This window comes from Oryctolagus cuniculus, chromosome 7 (genome assembly GCF_051225735.1).
Source record: "Oryctolagus cuniculus isolate XC-2025 breed Fujian yellow rabbit chromosome 7, ASM5122573v1, whole genome shotgun sequence".
NCBI lineage: Eukaryota > Metazoa > Chordata > Mammalia > Lagomorpha > Leporidae > Oryctolagus > Oryctolagus cuniculus.
Window position 1 is genome coordinate 70482942 of NC_142873.1, and position 22504 is coordinate 70505445.

Here is a 22504-nt window from a genome sequence, read left to right on the forward strand (position 1 = left end):
ATAATTCAATCCATAGAAGAGGAACTGGGTGGGAATATATTAACATTTCAATTCAGCCCAAAATAACTTAATACAATTATTTTCTACTTTCCTTTATATGTCATGGTTGCCATTCCTATGCAAGCTATGTGTAAATAAGTATTACATCGTATGCTATAAATCATATGCTGCTATAATTGGAATTATTTTTAAATCTTCTGAGGAGACATACAGCAACCAAATTCTTGCTTTTCTGAATGTCACAAAGAGGGCTGCAAGGCTTTTACAGGTATCATTAACTCTGCTATATGATGATATTTTGAGAATGAGCAGAGACCTCATATGTGATACTAAACACCAGAGGGTACTTCTCAGCCTATGCACCAGTTGGGTTAATAGGAAATTTTAACATGTTAGTAATGGTTTAACGTGTTACCAAAGAAGTCACGTAAGTGGAAATCATTTTAAAAATACATTTGAGTAACTTATAGTTGATAAGTTCCTATTCCTGCTCACTCTGCATCACAGAAAGAGGGAGGGAGAGAGAGAGAGAGAGAGAGAGAGAGGCTTTTGCAGGTGTGTTTTGAAATTTGTAAACCACTTTATCCCTAAGGGTAACACTGTAAATTCAATGACCAATATGTGAAAAATTTGTTGGAACTAGACAATTGATTGTTTTTCTTTTCATAAGAGCTCAGTCTGCAAAAAAAACATTTTTCTTCCCTTCAAAACAGATTCATAAGAAATCACCTTTTCTAGCATCATAAACTTGGTACCCCAACTGTTTCATTCAGTGTTGTGAGAACAGCAAATTGCAGGTTCTCAACTCCAGAAAGACTGAAAAACTGCCTTCCCACCCACAACTTTTTCTGTGCATTCTGAAAAATATAAACACACACACGGACATACACCTGAAATATCACAACCCAGACAGTTTAAGTTTAGTACATAAAATATCTCCAACAAATAGTGCAGTTTCTTCCTGACAAGCTGATCTTTCAGGATCCGGATCCACAGATGTGAGATTTGTTCCATCTGATTTAGTTCTGTAGTTTCTCTCAGGAAAAAACAAATGGGTACTCTTCCCCAAAAGGAACTGATGCCCATTCTGTCGCACAATAATAATCAATAATCATAAAAGACCAAGCAGAATCCAAAACATTGATTATGATCATTGTTTTATTAACAAAAAAGGAAAATTAGAAGGAAAGAGAGTGAGGATCTAACATTATCTGACTTTTGTGAAATTCAAAGAATACGTTTTCTTTGTGGTCACTGTCACATATTTCAGGCAATAGCCTTATGCTAGAAAGTCAATAAATGAACTAAAAATCCAGAAAGAAAATCTTGAGAAACTTAAAAGGAACCAACCAGACTGAATCAAAAATAAAATTATGGGGAGACATCAGTGTATTGATAACTCAACATCCAAATTATAAAAGCCAAGGAACAAATAAATTTCATAAAAGTTTATTATTTATTAGCAGTGTATTCTTCTACACTTTAAAATAGAACAAAATATCTTTTGAAAGGTAAACTATTCATAACAAAATACATGTCAAACAATTTTTATTATTGGAGTAGAATTACTTTGCTATATACTTTCTATATTATATACATCCACTTCTTGGTGTATATGTATGCACATGTGTATAACTAATGTTAAGACATACACATGTAGATACATATGACTTATATACACACATAATTCTGGAAAATTTACAGTAGTCAACTTTACAATCATTTTCATAGCTGCACACAAATTAGTGTTCACAGAACTAAAAACATCAACATGGTTCCCTTTCCCTTACTTCTCAAACATCATCTGAATTTCTTTACAATGATCCTTTGAAAAAATACTATAATTTTCCTATACAATTAACCAATTTCTTTTACAGTAACATAATAAAATATTTTATTTTCAGCTTTAGAAAAGATACACAATTTAATTCCACTTATTTTAAGTTTGGGTTCTTAAAACATACAGTTCATTTTCTCATCAGATGAGTGCAATTATTTGGTACTGCATTTATTGAAGGTTATGTTAACAAACCTGAGTCTAACATTCAATCAAATGCCTTTTAAAAATATGAAACAAGAACAAGACGCCTTGCTGAAGCATGTGTAATAGTCTCAAGGTGCCTCCGCCTAATAAATACATCCTAAGTAATCAACGGTGGAGGGCAAAGCACTTCAGAGGAAGCCATGTAAGTAGCTCTTTCAGCATCTCAGCAGTCCCTTCTTCAGCAGCCTGCGAGAGAACCAGGATCTAAGGCTCCCAGCTCCTCGCAGAAACGACGCCTGCAGGCTTCTGGAGATGTGAGTTTCAGATTGTACTTACATGAAAAGGCTTGTGAGTACCCATAAGGGGGTCCTTTCACTTTCATGCTAGGTTCCTGATATAACAGTGTGCACACCAGGCAGTTGCACTCTCTTCGTAAAATATCTCCCAGAACACAGAGCACTACTTAGCAGCATCTTTCTAGGTTTTTTCTCATCAGTAACTTAAAACTGGCATCAGACTATGTATGATAACAAGGCAACGACCTTGTACCAAAAGCAGGATATTCTAATTAGGGAAAACTATTTGAAGTGCTTTTTCAGTAATTCAAATCAGTATTGTACATTTATTTAATGACAGAGTGCTGAAAGACTTTGGATGTGGAATTTAAAATATATATCCCTGTCTTCTGCATATGTAAAAGAGAAAATATAAGCCAAATAAATGTTTAAGGCATTTCAAAAAAGAACTCTTTTGAGAGAAGGAAAGAAATAAAAGCATTTGGAATGTTCAGTCATATCACAGAGGAAAATCATGCTTCCAGGAAACATTCAGTGAATTTTGATCTTCAACTGGATGCTAAATTTTTGAAAGGTCCCAAGGATGCAGAACTCAACAACGGAAAATAAAAAGAAAAGGTTTTTGTCCTCAGTAAGCCACATCAACAATGATCCTCTTGGTAGAGGTAAACTTGAAGGAACTCAGTAAATTAGAACGACTTCCCAAAACAATGAACTGATCAGCTGTGTATATCATGGGAGGATAAAAAAATCACTTTCTAAATACATTCTCCCTTACTTTTTCTTAATAAGGAGGAATTATTTATTCATTGTAGACAAAACCACAATAAAACTAAACAAATTGAATATACAAATTTTTGGTAACAAACAGCAGGAAAATCTAAATCAAAATATAGTCTAGTTTTTATATATTCATAAATTTATCAAAATAGTCTTTTAAAGTTCACAATACATACATAATGTAACACTGTACATGTAAATGTAATAACAAATGTATTATTGAAATACATTAAAAATAACCTTTCAAAATACCAAAGTCAGCATTGAAAACTCTCTTAAAAAGTGTTGAAGTCTCCATAAACATAGTTCCAGTGCATCTATAGTAGTCAGTAACCAGGTTTCTGGTTTCAAGTCTCTTGAAGGTGTTATCTGAGTGCTTTCTTTAATTTAAGGTAAGAAGGCAGAGATATTCTTCCAGCAAGCAGCTGCTTTCCCTCTACATTGCTTGTCCAGATGAAGAAATTGTTTCTAAGAGCGGTACAGTTTTCCTGGAGTGGCAAGGTCTTAGTAAGGAACATATTCAGACTGAAGGGACTGCACAGGGAGAGACATAAACTGAGGTTAAATTCTATCACATGTAAAACTTCTAGCAAATCATGCAGCTTCTTCCTTCAACACAAGGCAGTTTGGGACTAGCATATAAAAGACGAATGAAATAAGCTACGAAAAAACAGGAAAAGATGGGGGAAGCAAAGCATTTGCTAAATAAGAATGACATAACCAAGTACATAAAGTGATTGCAAGAAAACTTTATATTTTAAAAGGTTTCCTAATTTAAGTGATTAAAATTAAGTATTAATTGACAATTGAAAGCCTAATTTTGTTGCTAAGCTTTTGTGAAATGTTGGGTTTTACTCAAGATGTTAAATGTTTGTAACTAGATATTACTAGAATATAATTTGAGGCAATACCTACTTTTAATTCAATACATGTCAATGGTATGTTAATGCTTCTAAGGCAGTAGAGTTGGCAGCCATTTGAATAAGTTCCTCAAGAATGCTTGAATTTAATAAATACTGTACAAATTCTTTTCATTAAGGGAAATAATTACACAAAGTAATAACAATTTTGCAGTTTGATCCTAAGACCCAAAAGCATTAATATTATAGCTCAATAAACAGAAAGCAATGCTCAGGTAAACAGCACACGTTCCTCCTTTATCACGTTAGATACTAACATATAAAAGGAACAAGACTGAGATATATAATCAGAAAACGTGGTTATAAATATAAACCAGGAAAAGATGAAGAGAGCTGGAGAAAGTATGCAAGCAGTTATTTTCGAGGAGCAAATAATGACGAGAAAGAAGGACCATAAATTAATCTAAACAGTACCTATTTACATAATTCTTCTAATCAAATACCTTTTAACAACAAAGTTTATTTGATTCTCTACTAAATGCCCTGTTCTGCCATTAAATAATTATTTTTCAAATGAATCTGCAGCATTTTATTAACAGGTCTTACCAATTCTGAGGCTAGTCTATTTTGGTGATGATATAGCTATCAGCACATAAAACTCCATTCACTTTCCGAAGAACACACAAAAGGAATTCAACTATTTTGTTTAGCTTCATGATCCCTGAATTTTACATCCCATCAACAGCCATTTACTAAATACCTATTAACACAATGAGCCAAAAAGGGCAATAGACTACCGCATGGTCATAAAAGATACTAAATGAAAAGACAGAAGTGTCAACATGAAATAGCAACATGCACTCAACATGAAATAGCAACATGCACAGTGTAAAACTAACATTGTGCACCAGTAGCAGCGGGGTAAGGAGGGTGGTAAGGAAAAGGGAGGGGCTCTCCAGGCTGCAGTTTCAAGGAAGAGTTTAAATGTCAAGAACGTTAGGAGGCTTGGAAAATGCTTGGCAGGCTGTCCCTTTCTACCAGAAGTGCTTGATGCTGAGGCTTCAAAACAGGAGTGAAATGATCAAGAATTAGAGCAATATAATACGGATATACCTGAACCCGCAGACAGAATGAAGGTCCAGAGAAACTGGTCAAATACCTGGAAGCCACATACATTTGACTTGTAGGACACCAGTTGCTGTACTCACAATTGGAGCTTAACAACAGGCTGTCATTTTTTCTAGCTGCTTTTTCCCTATTTCTTCTTAAGTCCAGCAAGTATTCAGAGGCACAGCCTGATACGTCTCCCAAGCTACAGGGATGTCACACGTGCATTTTTAAGTATCAGCCGGAGCTAACTTTTGCTTTTGTTTGAACTCAAAAAGTTGTTAATGTTATCACCAACAAAGTCCTCATACTGCTTCTACATTTTGGAACAAAGCTGTATTTTGCAAACATCTCTAATGTTCCATCAGCTCTCAATAAACAAAGATACGGCCAATAGATGCAACAAAAGTGATCTCTGTTTAACTTTCTTCTAGGGTAAAAATCTACCTGTGCATCCATGTAAGGGGGTAAATATGTGTATATTTTATACTTATTTATTTTGTAAATCATGGTACCCACTGAATCAGAAAACAGAAATGGCCTAAAATACCACAAGGATTTCTACCATTTATATGAAATATATCCGTTAGTCTCCTGGGCAAAGCCCTTGCTCTTACACAGCAGAGCTCAGAAATTCTAGCCTCAGATACAGTTCGTGGCAGCCCCTACCACTTCCTTTCCACCCAGCCAATCTGCTCTCAGGTGTTGTATAACTCATACCGCAGGCCACTGCAAATGAAGGCACACTTTGGAGAAAGAATGAGTATCACGCTCATTCATTCAACAATTACTAAACATCAGTTACAGATATCAGGTCCTGGAGGACAAAAAATGATAACTAAGCATTCAAACAAAACATATGCCACAGTTTCTTTCTACAGTGTAAAAAAAGTTAAAACACAAGGGTTGGCAGGGTTAAAGCCCTGGCCTGCAGTGCCAGCATCCCATATGGGTACTGGTTCGAGTCACTCAGCAGCTCCACTCTCCACTTCCAGTCCAGCTCCCTCCTATGGCCTGGGAGAGCAGTAGAAGATGGCCTGAGTACTTGGGCCCCTACACCCACATGGGAAACCCAGAAGCTCCTGGCTCCTGGCTTTAGATCAGCACAGTTCTGGCCTTTGTGGCTGGCTGTCTGGGGAGTGAACCAGTGGACAAAAGATCTCTCTCTCTCTCTCTCACTCTCTCTCTGGGCCTCTGTCTCTCTGTAACACTGCCTTTCGAATAAATAAATAAATCTTAAAAAAAAAAAAAAAAAGACAAGGGCTGGCATTGTAGCACAACAGGTTAAGCTGCCACCTGCAGCACTGGCCTCCCATATGGGCAATAATTAAAGTCCCCGCTGCTTCACTTCTCATTCAGCTCCCTGCTAATGTGCCTGGGAAAGCAGCAGAGGATGGGCTAAGTGCTTGGGCCCCTGCACCCATGTGGGAAGCCCAGACAAAGCTCCTGGCTCCTGGCTTTGGCCTGGCCCAGCCCTGGCCATTGAAGCCATTTGGGGGGTGAACTATCTATCAGATGGAAGATTCTCTCTCTCTTTCTCTCTCTCTCTCTCCCTCTCTGTAACTCGGCCTTTCAAATAAATAAAATAAATCTTAAAGAAAAAGCATTTTTAAAAAGTTATAAGACATAAAAATTGGTAAAAATGTTTAGCATATATCTCTGCCTTCCATATTTTGTAATTCATTTACTTTCAGTTTCAGTCTTAATGTAAATAGACTCAGGGAAGAATTGCTGAAGGCTACAAGGATACATTCACTTGAAAAAAAAAATTATAAAGATCACCACAAGCCCCTTTCTCCGGGGAGCATCGGCGCAGGATGACGAGAACATGTAGAGTTTGAGCACGTGTGCTCACACAAAGGGTTTGCACGGAGGATCTCTCTAGGTCACGTCATTTGTACTCAGACACAGTTCAGGATACCTCCGAGTAAATGCCAGTCCTCCCCACTTAAAATCTGAGGATGAAGGATATACTGATAAGCCTCCTTCATCTCTGGCTTGACCTAACACACATCCTAAAACACACAACTTCATGCTCTGTTTGCTGTCATAGGTATATCTACCAACCATATAAAATGTTTTCCAAATGTCCATGTACCATGAAATTAATATCTCAAAAAAGTTGGTACCCAATTATTAGCATTTTTAATTTTTATAGTAAAAAAGAAATTCTCTATTCCATAAACAATATTGTTATTACTGCTGATTTTCCTATTTGAAAAATGGATTAACTGGAGCAAAACCATCTGGAGTTCTTACTAAATTAGATATATTACTTGGTAGATCAATGATTTTAAGATTTAATGAGTACTTTCTATATGGTAGGTATAGTTCTAAATATCTTATTTATATATATTATAGACAACCCATTTTATAGATGGGAAAATTGAGGTATAAAATGATAATTTGACCAAGATCAAGCAACTAGGAATTGGTGGAGCTGGAATTTGAACCCCAGTAGTCTAGCTCTGAAACCCAAATCCTTGGCCGTCACAGAACAAGGTTTCAGGACATCTGGCATTTGGCCAGTGATCATCACGTATGTAGTCCAACATTCTCTATCAACCTGACATGGCCAAATTATGATCTCAGGCAGGACATGATCCTGAGTGAATAAAGAAATATTAAATTCATAATGTATACTTGTTAAAGAAAATATATAATTTAAAATTATTTTTATCAGAACCAAAAGACTTTTCAGGAATATTCTCAAAAAGAAATTTTTATAAGAATATTTGATTAATTAAAATTTTAATTCTGCTTGGCTAATGTTTTTGTTGTTACCATAATGAAAAAATAATACCTAATGTATCTGAAATGCAAAATATAATAGCAATTATAATCAAGATGATTATGAAGAAAGTGAGACTGAGGTATAAATATAATTTTACATTAGTACTTTTTTATATAACTAAGAGATTTTAATTTCTCAAATACAATATTCCAGTTCATCTGGACAGTAAGTTCCAGGGATTTATAATGAATTAAACCAAATCAAGTTTGTTATGAGTATATAATATTATTATGATACGAATACCATAAAAGTAACAATGCAACAATATTCAACCTAGAAAATAATGATGAAATTGGTTCACACTTGTAGCCCTCCAAAATTTTATACCTCCATGAAAGCAGATTTGACATAAAACACAGTATAAGGTAAGGAGATCAAGACAATTTGTTCTGTTCTGGAAATCTTCTACTAATGTGTTTTGGCAGATGTTAAGAATTAACTTTAAAAATTTAGCTATTCTTAAGGTGTTTCTTTTTGAAACAGCCCCGTTACCTAATCATGGTAGGAAAAGGTGGTACAGATAGTTAATATTGATACAGATGGTTAATAAATGCAAGTTGACTATCAAAAACAGCAATTTGTAAACAATGACAGATTCAGATCCTTGCCAGTAAATGAATGATGCAGTAGCTTAAAATTTGAATACTTCAATAAAAGGGCTGATGATATGGAATGTTAGCTTCCTACTTGGTCAAAATCCTGGCTCAAAATCTTCATGGACTTTTGCCACAGTGACTTTTTCTTTCCCATATTTCCCCATTTTCCCAAGTCCTTAGAAGAAGAAAATATAGTCAATTAGTTATACTCAGTTTGAGTTCAACCATAGAAACAAAAAAGCACCTAAAAAATGGCTTGTGTAGGCATGATTACAGAAAAAACCTATGCTTGGCAATACACTATTTTATATATAAATCTACTCTTTTAAGTTTTAATGAACAAATATAATAATCAATAAATATTAATTTACCTATAATTTCTATATTCTTTGTCTCTTTATGCTTTTTACAATAGAGTTTCCAAGTTCTGGCGCAATAAATATGTATTAGGCACTTACACTATAGAACCTCAGGAAAAAAGATAAGAGGAGACAAAGCATCACATGCAACAGTCTATAAATACAAGAGTGGCAGAGGTATGAATAAAATTAGGGTACTGCCTAAGAATTAATACACAAAATATGTGCACTGAAATATGTTTTTACAAATGTGAAATACTGAAATTATTTGCCTCTGTTAATATACTACATACTTCTTCAATAACATTAGACAAAACACAGCTGGCTAAGGTATAACTGGCATCATGTTAACCCAAAAAGGCTGAGGTTTATGATAAAAATCTGCTTTAAAAGGGTGTTCACATTTTTCTATAGAGTTCTCTATGAATTTCAGATGCCCCAAAATCTAACAAGCCAATTTTGCTTAATTAAAATGCTATGGAAAATATTCTTTCACCTTCCTACATGCTTGTTAAGACAGTCTTTTTTTCTGGGGGAATTTAATGTGTGCTTTTCAACAATCACAAAGAGCTCAATTGTTACATGACAGATTGTTGACACCCAGTTTGACTCAGCCAACCATTACATGAGTGTTTTCAGTTCATCTGAACACCAAAATTATATTGATGCAAGCTCAGTTTAAATTTATTTTCTCTTATTTTACTAAAGGCAAAGTTCTAGAAAAATATACAACTTCCAGATTACTGTATATTAAAGTCAAAGCTGAAAACTCAGTTTGCTTTTGGTGAGTGCTTCATACACTATGATGCATGGGCTCCTAAGCACGCAGCTTGGCATTCATGAATTCAGACATGTTCTCCAAGTTCTGGTGCAATAAATATGTATTAGGCACTTACACTATAGAACCTCAGGAAAAAAGATAAGAGGAGACAAAGCATCACATGCAACTGTCTATAAATACGAGAGTGGCAGAGGTGTGAATAAAGTCCTATAAGAAGTAAGAAGCAAAAGACATTCTCCCTGGATGGATCCCAAATGCTCTATCAGAAAGATAATTATTGAGCTGGGCCAGGAAATACAACACCAAGCAGAGCAAGGAAGAAAAGTGGAGTAAACTTGTTTGGCAGGGGTGAGGTTCCAGGCAGAGCATGGCACTCTTGGAGAAACACATGGGCAGGATGCCAGGTAGAGCTGCCAGAGAGAAGGCAGGCAGGGAGGTACACAGTCCAACAGGGAAGAGCCATGAACTGTAAGCCCAGGGATCCAGACTTGATGCTGGGAGCGCAGTGGAGCTCTGAACAATGCCACAGATGAGAATGTTCAGCAGTATAGGAGAGAGATCAAAGACAAGAGAAACCTAAGACAGGGAGAAAATGAAAAGGGCTATACAATAGATCGTGAGGTTCTCAATTAGGGCAGCAAGGGTGAGAACAGAGTGACAGAAAATGAACTGAAAGGCAGGCTTACTTTCAAAGACGATTCTGAATGTCTACCTTGGATGATAGGATGAGCAAAGTGGGATTAGGGAACCAGGAAACCAAAGAGAAACACAGAGTTGGAAAAAAAAATTTTTTTTAAATGTATTTTCTCCATCCTAAGGAATGCTCTCAAGAAGCTGAGAGTGTAGACATAATGTGCAGATTACCAGAGAGGTAAGGGGGCCGAGCTCAGAGCTGAGGAGAGCCGCTATAAAGGGCAGGCAGAGGAAAATCGATAATAATTTAAGGGGGAAAAAATACTCCAAAATCAGACGGGAAGAAAATTACAGGAAAAGGAGTGAGCAATATTGTCAAATGCTGCAGAAAGCCTAAGAAAGATGATGACCAAAAAGAGACCATCAGATCTGGGCTTAGAGACATCAGTGGTAAACATGGGAGAGACCATAGGCCAGAATGGGGACCACATCCAGGTACAGAACAAAGGAGCACAGGGAGATGAGAGAGGTGGACTGAGAGAAGACGCCTCCCCATTCCCCACCAGCCATCCTGGTGTGAATGTGCATGGTTGCAGGAGAGGAGACAGGCAAGCGGAGGGGAAGAGACAGAAGGCAGAAGACGAAGGAAGTAGGTAGACAACTGGTTTGGGAACAAATTACAGGTAGATGGAGGCATCATTGGGAAATAATAGGGTTTCTTTTTATCCAAAAGGGAAGGAAAAAAGGATGACTCCAGATGCAAATAAGCTTTTGAGGTAGCAAAGAAAAGAATTAGAAATAATTTCTGAAAACTACGTTCACAACAGATCTCAAGGCAAGGTCAAGTGACTCTGGAGCTCAGAAGGGACTGTACTGATTGTAGTGTGGGGAAGAGAAAGAGCAACAAAAAAGATAAGCCAATCAGGAGTGCTGAAGGGCCAGGTAAATTAGCAACACATTTGAAATGCAGTCAATGGTATTTTTTTCAACAGTGCTTAGAAGAGATGAGGGACAGATACACGAGATGGCTGAACTGACTGACACGTGGGGACCACTAATTTAAAGACATATCCAAGCGGAGCTTCAAATATTCAGAAAAGGAAGCAAAAAAAAAAAAAAAAACTATAAGAAGCTACAGAAAGAAAGAAGTAAACTGAAGAGGCTCAGGAAACAGGCAGGGATCAGAAGAGGATGAAGGACCAGCCAGCACTGTGGCTCAGCGGCTTAAGCTGCCACTTGCCACACCAGCATCCGATTTCGGAGTGCCAGTTTGAGTCCTGGCTACTTGCTTCCTATCCAGCTCCCTGCTAATGGGCCTGGGAAGGCAGCAAAGGATCCCCAAGCACTGCTAGGGCCCCTCCCACCCTGTGAAAAACTAGAATGGAGTCTCTGGCTCCTAGCTTCAGCCTGGCCCAGCCCTGGCTGCTGTGGTCCTTTAGGGAGTCAACCAGTGGATGGAAGATGGATCAATTTTTCTCTCTCCCTCTCCCTCCCCCTCCCTCTCCCCTCCCCCTCTCCCTCCCCCTCCTGCTCCTCTTCTCCCTCTCCCTCTCTGTGTTGCTCTGCCTTTCAAAGAAACAAATGAATCTTAACAAGTAAAATTAAAAACCTCAGGTTAAAAAAAAAAAGTGTTTTTAAAGAAAGGGATCAAGGAGCAGAATTAGGAGATAATACTCAAAGAGCTTTGTAGGATTCTAGTATCAGAGCATGGGGCACAGGCATTTTGGTGCAGTACGTTAAGCCACTGCTTGGGATGCCCACATCCCATACTGGAGTGCTGATTCAAGGCTACTTTGCTTCTAAGCCCAGCTTCCTACTAATGTGCCTGGGAAGCAGTGGCCAAGTACTTGTGCTCCTGCCACTCATGTGGGAGGTCCAGATAAGAGTTCCTGGCTTCTAGTTTCAGCATGGCCAAATTGTGGCTGTGGCAAGTATTTGGAGAGTGAACTAGCAAATGATCTTGATCCCTCTCTGTAACTCTCCCTTTCAAGTAAATAAATATTTTCTTAAAAAAAAAAAAAAAGAAACCATGCTTTAAGCCATAAGAAGGTCTATTAAGTAGATTTCTAAGTGAATAAAAATAAAGATCCCTAGTGTTAAGAAAGTTTCAAACATAGCAGTTGTAAGACCCCTTGGACAAGTTACTGTCTCTGGATCCTGATGTCCTCATCTGTCAACTGTGGGTTAGATAAATAAGATAATGTACATCAAGTACCTAATAAAACGCCTGGCACATAGGAGGGACTCAATAAATGGTTGAAGATGATGGTGATGAATCCAAGTTGTCCAGAATGTTGGCAGTAGCTGATAGCTAAAACATATAAGCAAAGGTCCTCCAGGGATGAAGGTGAGAAGATCCTCATGTCATTGATGGTGTGTTGAAAAGGGAGGCAAGTTGGAGCAGAGCATCGAATAAGTCCAAACACAGCCAGTGCATCCTCACTGTGAAGATTTGGCACCCGAGAGTAAGCAATTCATACTTAAAGCATAAACGAGAGGAATTGGGCTGGAACGGATCAGCTTCATTTGCTCACTTTCAAATGGACACTTCTCAATTTTCACTTTTGATTTACTGAATTTTTTCATATCAGCTGGAAAAGGAACTCACAAGACAGCCCAAGACAGCGAACTCTTTGCTTGTATAGACAAAATAGTTATCTCCCACATGTACCAGCCACTGAATGGGATACACTATTCACTATCCAGGAGAACCTTTTCATTTACCAAAGACTTTCATTTGCCCCTTTCATCAGGGGTAAATCCAACCATCTTACCAGTAATGCCCATGTGGTGTCTGGGCTTGTCTGCACATGCATATACATCCACATGTATGCATGTCTGTGTGTAAGAGAAAGCTGCAATGAAAATCTAGCTTTCTACATTAAAGATCTTAGGTATACACAGTGACTTTCAGACTTTTAGATGAAATAAATAACCTATTCAATACTAGATGAAAGTATGGAATAACTAAATCCACAATCAAAGAGGTAAGCATAGCCCAGGATTTGATGCTAGAGAGATAGCAAAAATCAAAGACTTTGTTTTCTAACTTCATGTTGCTAATCTCAGCTTTCCCGACCAATTCAGGAGCTATGCAAGGCTTACATTCATAACCTTCAATGTGAGGATGATGAAGACCAAACGACCAAAGCAGGCAGGATGACTTTGAGAAAACATTGGGATTATTACGGTCAGTTGAGGTCAAGGAAGGCTTCACAGAGGGGGAAGCAGGATGTAGGCCAACTCCAGATGAGGAGTCTGAGAAGGGAAGAGGGAGGGTAGACCAGGCTGGGAAATGGCTTGTAAGTGAAGGATAGAGCTGGAGGAGCAAGGCTTGTCAAGGACATAAGAAACTGCTGGACAGCAGCAGAAGGTTCATGCCCAGGAGTAAAGGGAAAAGGGTAAGAATAGTTGGTCTCAAAAGCCTCCTTAAGGTCTTGCATGGCAGGCCGCAGAGATGCAGCCTACATTGTGGCAAGACAGAACTGACAGCCGAAGAACAATTAGGCCAGAGTATGTCTTCGTGCAGCCTTCACACTGCTGAAACAGTGGCTTGCTCCTCTTTGTCTTACCTCGCCCCACTAAAACACTGTGAGCTCGACAGACACTCATGTAAAGATTAAGCACTTTTTTAAATTGGACAGCTTTTTATACATAGATAAAAAGCACTTTCTTTCACTCCTGGCCAAAAAAGGGGGGATGGGGCAGAGGACAAGCTTAATACCAAAACAGCACTCTTCTATTGACCTACAATATTATTGGTATTATATAGGAAAGAAGGTATACAATTGAACAAACTAATTAACAGCCCCATTGCATTTGAGAATATAAACCAATTCTTACCTGTTATATATTTCTGATTGACTTTATCGTTTAAAGCAAATTTTGTTTAAAATGGAAAGCCAAAAATAGCTGATAGGCTTTGTACAGAAATTAATGTAAACTATTTGACACTGAAAACTTAAATTACAGCAAAGTACAGACTGTAAAGACTACATATATATAAATATCACATACACAGATTTAAAGTCATCACTTGAACCATGCAGTCATCAGAACTATTTGATGTGTTGTCAAATAACATTTCCAACTACCCTTGGGTAGGGAACAAAAGAATAGCAATATTGAATGAATTCCAAAGATGTGGTTCAATATTCATATTCTTTATATTATTAGATGAAAAGAGCACAGAAATTTCAATATACAACAAAAAAGAAATCTAATACTAATCTTTGCCATCAAAGCTAAATATAATATTTAAGCTTTAATTAGGTATTAATTAAATCTATTAATCAAATAATTTAAATATTAGTAATATTTAAAATTAAGAAAAGAGGAGAGCTTTTAAAATGGGTAAAGGGAAACTTTGCCACATTTAAATCAGAAAAAGATATTACATGCCACTGGAAAACAGCATTTTACTGGGAATGGATGCTCAAACAATAAGTGCAATCCTGTCACCACTAACATTCTAAGGTGAAAATGAAGCACGCTTTGATGCACATGCCAATCACTCAGTGGATTTTCATTAAACTGGCTATTGTACAGAGTTGAGAGCTAATATTCTGATCATATTTCAAGTTCTACTTTAAGGACCAAAATTCCTTAAAATACACATATTGGGGAGTGGTGCTGTGGCATAGCCGGTAAAGCCACCACCTGCAGAGCCCAAATCCTATATGGTGCCAGTTCGGGTCCCAGCTGCTCCACTTCTGATCCAGCTCTCTGCTGTGGCCTAGGAAAGCAGTGAAAGATGGCTCAAGTCCTTGGGCCCCTGCACCTGAGTGGGAGACCCGGAGGAGACTCCTGGCTCCTGGCTTAGGATTGGCACAGCTCCTGCTGCTGCAGCCACCTGGGGAGTGAACCAGCAGATAGAAGACCTCTCTCTCTCTACCTCTGCCTCTGCCTCTCTGTAACTCTGCCTTTCAAATAAATAAATAAATCTTTTTTAAAAAAAAAAACACATATTACTCTTTATGTTAGAACTCAATTGAACTTAACCCATTCATAGGCTTATCAAAGCTGTTCTGATACTGGCCAAATGTGACACAGAGAACTTATCCTCAGTGTCTTAATAACCAAAGAGTAACACTAACAAGCCGCCAGGTGTAAAAACAGCTACTAGCATTGGGTCAGAGAATACTATTAAAGTCAATTTCAACTATGGAATAAGAATGCTATGGTAGAGGAAGAAGCACATGATATTTAACTTGAATTTTCCTTTAAACTTTATATATATGAGTATTTAAATTTTTAATTCCCTTCTATGTCTAATACTGTGTTAGAAACCATGAACCAGGGGCTGGCATTATGGCACAGTGGGTTAAGCCACCATTTGTGATGCCAACATCTCATATCAGACAGCCAGTGCAAGTCCAGGCTGCTTTGCTTCCAATCCAGCTACCTGCTAATGCTCCTGTGGAGGCAGCAGAGGACTTGGCCCAACATCTTGGGCCACCCATATGGGAGACCAGGATGGAGTTCCTGGCTCCTGACTTTGGCCAGGCTCAGACATAGTTGTTGCAGCCATTTGGGGAATAAACCAATGGATGAAAGATCTCTCTCTCTCTCTCTCTCTCTCTCTCTCAACCTATGTGTTGTGTTTCTGCCTTTCAAATACATATATAAATAAAGCTTTAAAAATGAAAACAAAAAAACAAGCAAAAGACACAAGGAAATATAAATAAACTTAATGAAATGTCTACACAAAGAAAGCCTAAAATTTGGAAACAAGTCTGGTACATGGATATATGTAAACAAATATAAATGTTTGGGTATATAATTGCAATACTACATGCTGATAAAATTAGGTATTAAATATTCATCATGGATGGGAACAGAAGTCAATAAAGGTTTTCCTGGAATGGGTGTTTTGTGCCAGGGTTAAGACACCTCTTAAGATACATCTCAACCCATACCAAAATGCCTGGGTTCAAGTCCCGGCTACCCTTCCAGTCCAGCTTCCTGCTACTACACATGGAAGACAGCAGGTGATGGCTCCAGTAATCAGGTCCCTAAGACCCATGTGGGAGACCTGGATTGAGTTCCAGGCTCCTGGTTTTGGCCTGGCCCAGGCCTGGCTGGTGCTGACATTTGGGGAGTGAGTCAGCACATAGAAAGTCCCTCTCTGCCTGTCTCTCTTCCTTTCAAATACTAAATAAATAAATAAATAAATAATTTTTAAGAAATGTTTTCCTTTTTTTTCCATTGGGCAGGTTCAATTTATCAAGGAAAGCTGCTAATGGAGACAGAAAGCCATACACGTTTTTACAGATGAGAAATTTATGAGGAGGGCCAGAGCTTCCAAGAAAGGACTTCCCCAAAGTGAGTATGAGAGAGCATGGTATAAGAAGAGGACAAGGGGATACATGTTGAGGGATAGACAGGGTAAATGTAGATGCAAAGATACAATAGGGGAACACAATACAGAGGCGTGAAGCTCAGCAGAATAATTCAGGATTAAGGTTCTACTATTAGAGGATCACTGATGATTTCTGAACAGGAAAAAGGGGTGTTGATATCAACTGTCTGGCAATACATTAAAGCATGAGGTCTCCAGATACCAGCCCATCGTCCAAATTCAGCCTGTCATCTATTTTTGTCAACAAAGTTTAGCTGAACACAGGCACACCATCATTTATGTATTGACCTGCACAGTTGGGACCTTAAGCTAAAAACATTTACGATCTGGCCCTTAACAGAAAAAGTTTGCTGGCCTTATTTTAAACTGCAAATTAAAGGCAGAAAGAAATGGAGTTAGAAAGCTCATTAAAGACACAAACAGAAAAGGGGGTGTATTGTATAAATTTCAGGATGCACACGAAACAAACTTAGATCTGTCCTTGATTATTATTAGTTCCATTTTGCTAAGGCTCTGGTTAAATAACCTGCTGAACTCCTCAGCAAAAGGCAGCAGCAGAGATAAGATTTGAACCAAGTGTAGCTGTCATCAGAATCCAAGAACTTAACTCCAGTACTAAGGCTATACCTTAGTTCCTGCTGTTCCCACCGCCTAGAACGGCCATTCCTGCCCTTCCTACTTCCATTACTAGATACCTAGCAGGCTCCTACTCATCTGCAAAGCCCAACTTAAATATTACCTTTTCTTTACAGCTGTCCCTGACCCTTCTTGTCAAGAGATTTCTTCAGAGATGCCTCTATTATAACTATCCACAATAGTGTTTATGACAGGTCTTCATTAAATTCATGGAAATGTGCATTATCTTTTCATTCCATTTTTACAAACTTTTTGATGTATCCTTGCCTATGGCAGAATGCAATCAAAAGAATATGCCTAGGGGCTGGCACTGTGGTGTAGCAGTGCTGCCATCCCATATGGGTGTCAGTTCAAGTCCCGGCTGCTCCACTTCAGATCCAGCTCTCTGCTATGGCTGGGGGAAGGAGTGGAAGATGGCCCAAGTCCTTGGGCCCCTGCACCCATATGGGAGACCAGGAAGAAGCTCCTGGCTCCTGGCTTCGGATCAGCCAGCTCCAGCCATTGCAAAGTGAACTGGGGAGTGAACCAGTGGATGGAAGCGCTCTCCCTTTTCTCTCTCTCTCTCTTGTCTCTGTCTCTGTCTTTGTCTCTGTAACTCTGCTTTTCAAATAAATAAATAAATCTTTGGAAAAAAAAAAAAAAGAATATGCCTTTTGGAGTCAAATTGACCCAAGTTCAAATGATGGTTCGGGGGGCCGGCGCCATGGCTCACTAGGCTAATCCTCCGCCTGCGGCGCCGGCACCCCAGGTTCTAGTCCGGATTGGGGCGCTGGATTCTGTCCCAGTTGCTCCTCTTCTAGTCCAGCTCTCTGCTGGCCCAGGAGGGCAGTGGAGGATGGCCCAAGTCCTTGGACCCTGCACCTGCATGGAGACCGGGACGAAGCACCTGGCTCCTGGCATCAGATCGGCGCAGCACACCAGCCGTAGCAGCTATTGGGGGGTGAACCAACGGAAGGAAGACCTTTCTCTCTGTCTCTCTCTCTTTCACTGTCTAAATCTGCCTGTCAAAAAACAAACAAACAAATGATGGTTCGGCTGATATTAGCAGTGCAATCTTAGACAAACTATAAACTTCTTAGACCCTCAAGATTTTTATTTTAAAATAGAAGTAATAGGGACTAGCATTGTGGTGCAGCAGGTAAAGCTGCTGCCTGCGGTGTATGGGTACCCGTTTGAGTGCCAGCTGCTCCACTTCTGATCCAGTCCCTGCTAATGTGCCTGGGAAAGCAGCGGAAGATGGCCCAAGTGCTTGGGCCCCTGCACCCATGTAGGAGACCGGGAAAAAGCTTCTGGCTCTTGGCTTTAATTTGGCCCAGCCCTGGCCAGTTTGTGGCTATCTGGGGAGTGAACCAGCGGATGGAAGACCTATCTCCCTCTCTTTCTCTCTCTCCTCCCTCTCCTCCCTCTCTCTCTCTCTCTCTCCCCCTCTATCTCTGTAACTCTGCCTTTCAAATAAATAATAAATCTTTAAGAATAAATAAATAAAACAGAAGTAATAATTCTTACCTCCTTCATTCAGTTATACAGCCAGTCATCCTTTTGTTTCATCAACAGATACTTAAATAGAGTGCCTGCATATGCCAGGCACAGGGCATACAACTATGAAAATCAGAGGTACCACCTCTGCCCTCACTCAGGCTGACAATCTGTTGACTGGTGAAAATTCAGAAGGAGAAAAATACTGTCACCAAACCCCAGGTAAGATGTAAGGAAGGTTACAGAGGAAGCACCATGATCCAACCCAGACTCCCAGGGCAGGTGAGGACACTTCAGTGGAACAGCAATTCAGCAGTAAGTGTCGTAAAAATAAAACACAGCAAATATTCAAGACAGATACCACAAGTCATTTTAATTTAATAAAATACTTCCACCCTACCCACGCCATAATTATATGTCCCTCGTCTGAAAACTCCTCTAAGTGTCAGAGAGTGAAACAGATTTTTTATAGTGAGTGAGTGGGCAACAAAAATGAAACCTGTGCAATGCGCTGGGCAGCAGAAACCACAGGGCCAGCAGGAGAGGCCAAGCTAAAATTATTTTTTAAAAAAAAAAAAGTCTGTTTTTCAGCATTCTGTCACAACCATAAGGATTCCTTAACATTTGTACTTGTTTTCTGTGTTAAACCATTTAATGACAGAACAAGGAAATCATTTTTACATTTTTCTGGGGGCTGAACTGCTGCAAAAAAGTGAGAGAGCAATTGCAGCTTTCAAAAGAGATGCTAATTGTAGCTTTTAAAACATTCGGCTCCCTCCAAACACCCGTCAGCCTCCTCCCCGAAGAAGAGCTTCTAGGTCTTTCTTAAAGGTGCTAAGAGGAATTTGCCATGCATGGTTCATTTTCCCACCTAAGGGTTCAGAATCATGTGTGTTCAGGGATCCACTCCCAGTTCTTCAAGGCTCTTAAGTTTTGCCTCTTCAGAGACATTGAGAAGCTGGACAATCTTATCGAGAGCACAAATCCACGAACACTAGAAAAGCTGCACTGGACCATACATATAAACAAGGCACAACCTGGGATTCAATGCCACATAGAGTGGGAATTTCCTTCCTAATGTAGGCTTCCTGCCCACCATCCTTCCTGCAGGAGGCCTGGAAAGCAGAGAGACAGGAGGGAGGTTTTCCTATCAGGGACCTGCTGCTGCTTCCTTCTTGGCAGGCTGAGGGAGGAAAATGTTGTCAGGCTGGCAATTCTATTTATAAATGCTTTTCTTTACAATAAGCTGACAAATTTGGGGGTGGGGGGAGAAGCAGGGAGCAGCAGCAATTGCCCACACAGACTATTACTTTAAATTCAATTATGAGAAAAAAAAAATCTCTCTATTCCAGCCAGGAGAGGGATAAGAAGGAGGAGAGGTGAAATAGAAATAACAAAATATGGAACTAGAGCAAGCTTCAGTTATATAAACATGATGAGGCAGTAACAATTGTCTACAGAATGCCCCGTGCTTCTACCAGGGAAACTGGGAAGCAGAAAAGGTAAAGTGCTCTTCCTGTTCAGCTACCAATGCTCTGACATTCAGTCATGAATACGTGTGACACAGCACCGTTAGCCAAGACATTCATGTACTTATCTATAGGACTTGTTCTGCAAATAGCAAGATCTAGACTCTGGTCTTAAAAACAGAGGCTGATCCTCAATTTGTTTATGAAAATATTGCCTGAATTCTTACACTGAAAAGTATACGACCTGCAAAGAGTTATGAAGATTCAAATAGGTTCATGTCACATCTAATCCCCAGTTACATGGATTTAAATTTTTATGACACACATGTAAGCAACTTATCCAGTGAGACTAGAAGCAGATTAAGGGGTGGCTGGGCTGACAGTCACCTGAAGCCCAATTTACAAAGAAATCTAAAGTGATGCTGAAAAAGATGAGTGGGAATAAAATCAGATGAGAAAGAGTACATTGCCAGACTCTCTAAGGGAAAGGCTTGCATGTGGACAGAAGGGTAAAAACCTTCGAGAAGCAGCCTGAGGTAGGCTTGGGAGTGGTACTGAGTGCAACACGCCCCTACGTGGAGAAATGCACACATGAGCATACACTGCACCCTCAGGTGAGGAAACATCTCCATGGCTTCTGAACTGTCGGGCAGCAACGCGGGGTCCATGAAGGATTAACCCTGGGGCACTGTTTTGCTGAGTGGATAATCAGCAGCACAGGCCACCAGCACTTTTCCTCCCGCCCTTCTGTCTCCTTGGAGAACGGCTGGGGAAATGTTTAGAGAACAGTGGGGTAGTGTGAAGGCGTGCCAGGCCAGCCTACCCAGGACACTGGGGGCCTGCGTGCACCCCAAGTGCCGTCAGTGTTTCAACTGCACTTCCCACTTCCTTGACGGGTGGGCTCTATTTCTCCATCTTGTTTTGTTCTTATTCTCCTCAAATCAAAACTCCCATTCCTTTAGACCTCAATACTCCTTGAGGCTATCAAATACACAATTCAAGTAATTCCCAGCAGGAGGCTCGCCAACATATTTTACCCTAACTGGAATTACTCATTGATTGGTGAACCATGTTTGGAGATCTTCTCACCTGTCTCCAGAAGAGTGAGGGCTGTGTTTTCAACATCTCCCCAGTATTCTGCCTGCTCCTCCCCCTGCATCCCAGACACCCACCTCTAAGCCATTCCTACAAAAAGCCACCCCATCTGCCACTTAATTCTGAGTCGGTTCCCTGCAGGAAGTGAGTTCTCCAAGGGCCTGACACTTAGTTCTGGGAAGATGCTGTTCTTTTAGCACCTTCCATATGTCAATACCCCAGAATCCATTCATCGACACAGGGTACAGAAAAGGCCCTAATTCCGAATACCGCCACAACCAAAGCCGATGAAATCTGGCAAATCAATCAGATCCTAGCTTTCTACTGGATATTCAGGATGATTTGAAAACTTAACCAAAAAGCCAACAGTGTCCACGATGAAGCGAATGAAAGTTGCTTCCCTCATAAGAGAAAGCACTCCAAGAGGAGCGGCGGGAGGAGGAAGGAACAGAAGGAAGGAAGAGACCCCAGCTGAAACTTGGCATTTACTTGAAGGGAGCCAGCAGAATGTAGTTCATAGACAGTTTCATAGGCCAGAGGGAGGGCACCGGTCAGAAGGCTTCCTTGGCACTATTAAATCTCTTTGGTGGCAGCCTCGGCTGGGAAGGCAAGGCACAAAAGTTGCGTTCAGGGTTCTGAGGATCAAGAGGTGGTGTCTGCGAACTTACGGGGATAGAACGGCTCAGGAATCTCGCTGGAGATGAAGAAAGGCTGGGGTAGGCGGGTCGGAGGACGGTGGCCGGCTCCTCTGTCTTGGCGTTGAGGGGGCCCGGGAGGCTGTTCAGGTTGCCCCCGCCGCTGCTGCTGCTTCTGTTGTACTGGTTGTTGTTGAGCTCTGGGTAATTCCTGGCTGTCGGTTGGGAGCTGCCATTCAAGAGGTTGGTGAATGGGTTGGCTATGAAACCTGCCTTAGCGGACGAGGCCGTCTTTTTGTTCTCTGGATCATCAGCTGCAGCATTCAAGTTCCCTAGAGAGCTGGCTAGCCGAGAGTTTATGGAAAAGCTGGATGGAAAACACGGGGGAGGGGAGAAAACACAGACAGCAGTGTAGGCGTCTATTCACACACAGCTCGCAGTCCCAAGACACATATCCACGACATGACAGACTGGGATGAAGACAATTCTGATCAATGCAGACACAGACAGAATGGCTTCTGGATTGCCCCAGGGGACATTATCATATGTGGCCTTCAGTTATATGTGTCAAATACCTTGGTCAAAAGCTGTTAGCTAAAACCCTACAAGCCAGCTACAACACTTTGCCCAGAGACTATGAAC

General features: G+C 40.0%; 1 protein-coding gene across 16 annotated transcripts in view; it reads right to left on the reverse strand.

Annotated features, from left to right (window-relative positions):
* Nucleotides 1-1140: 1140 nt before the first annotated feature.
* Nucleotides 1141-22504, reverse strand: part of CDC14A (cell division cycle 14A) — a 186621-nt gene continuing 165257 nt past the window's right edge. For 7 of the 16 annotated variants that reach the window (XM_002715832.6, XM_089300283.1, XM_070077985.2 and 4 more), the window contains one exon: nucleotides 16335-22229. In XM_002715832.6, coding sequence (XP_002715878.3) covers nucleotides 21779-22229 — 451 coding nt within the window. In that variant the 3' untranslated portion in view covers nucleotides 16335-21778. Of the gene's footprint in view, nucleotides 3595-16334; nucleotides 22230-22504 lie in introns of those variants that run through there. The other 9 variants (XM_089300287.1, XM_089300285.1, XM_089300293.1 and 6 more) reach the window with 3 other exon arrangements.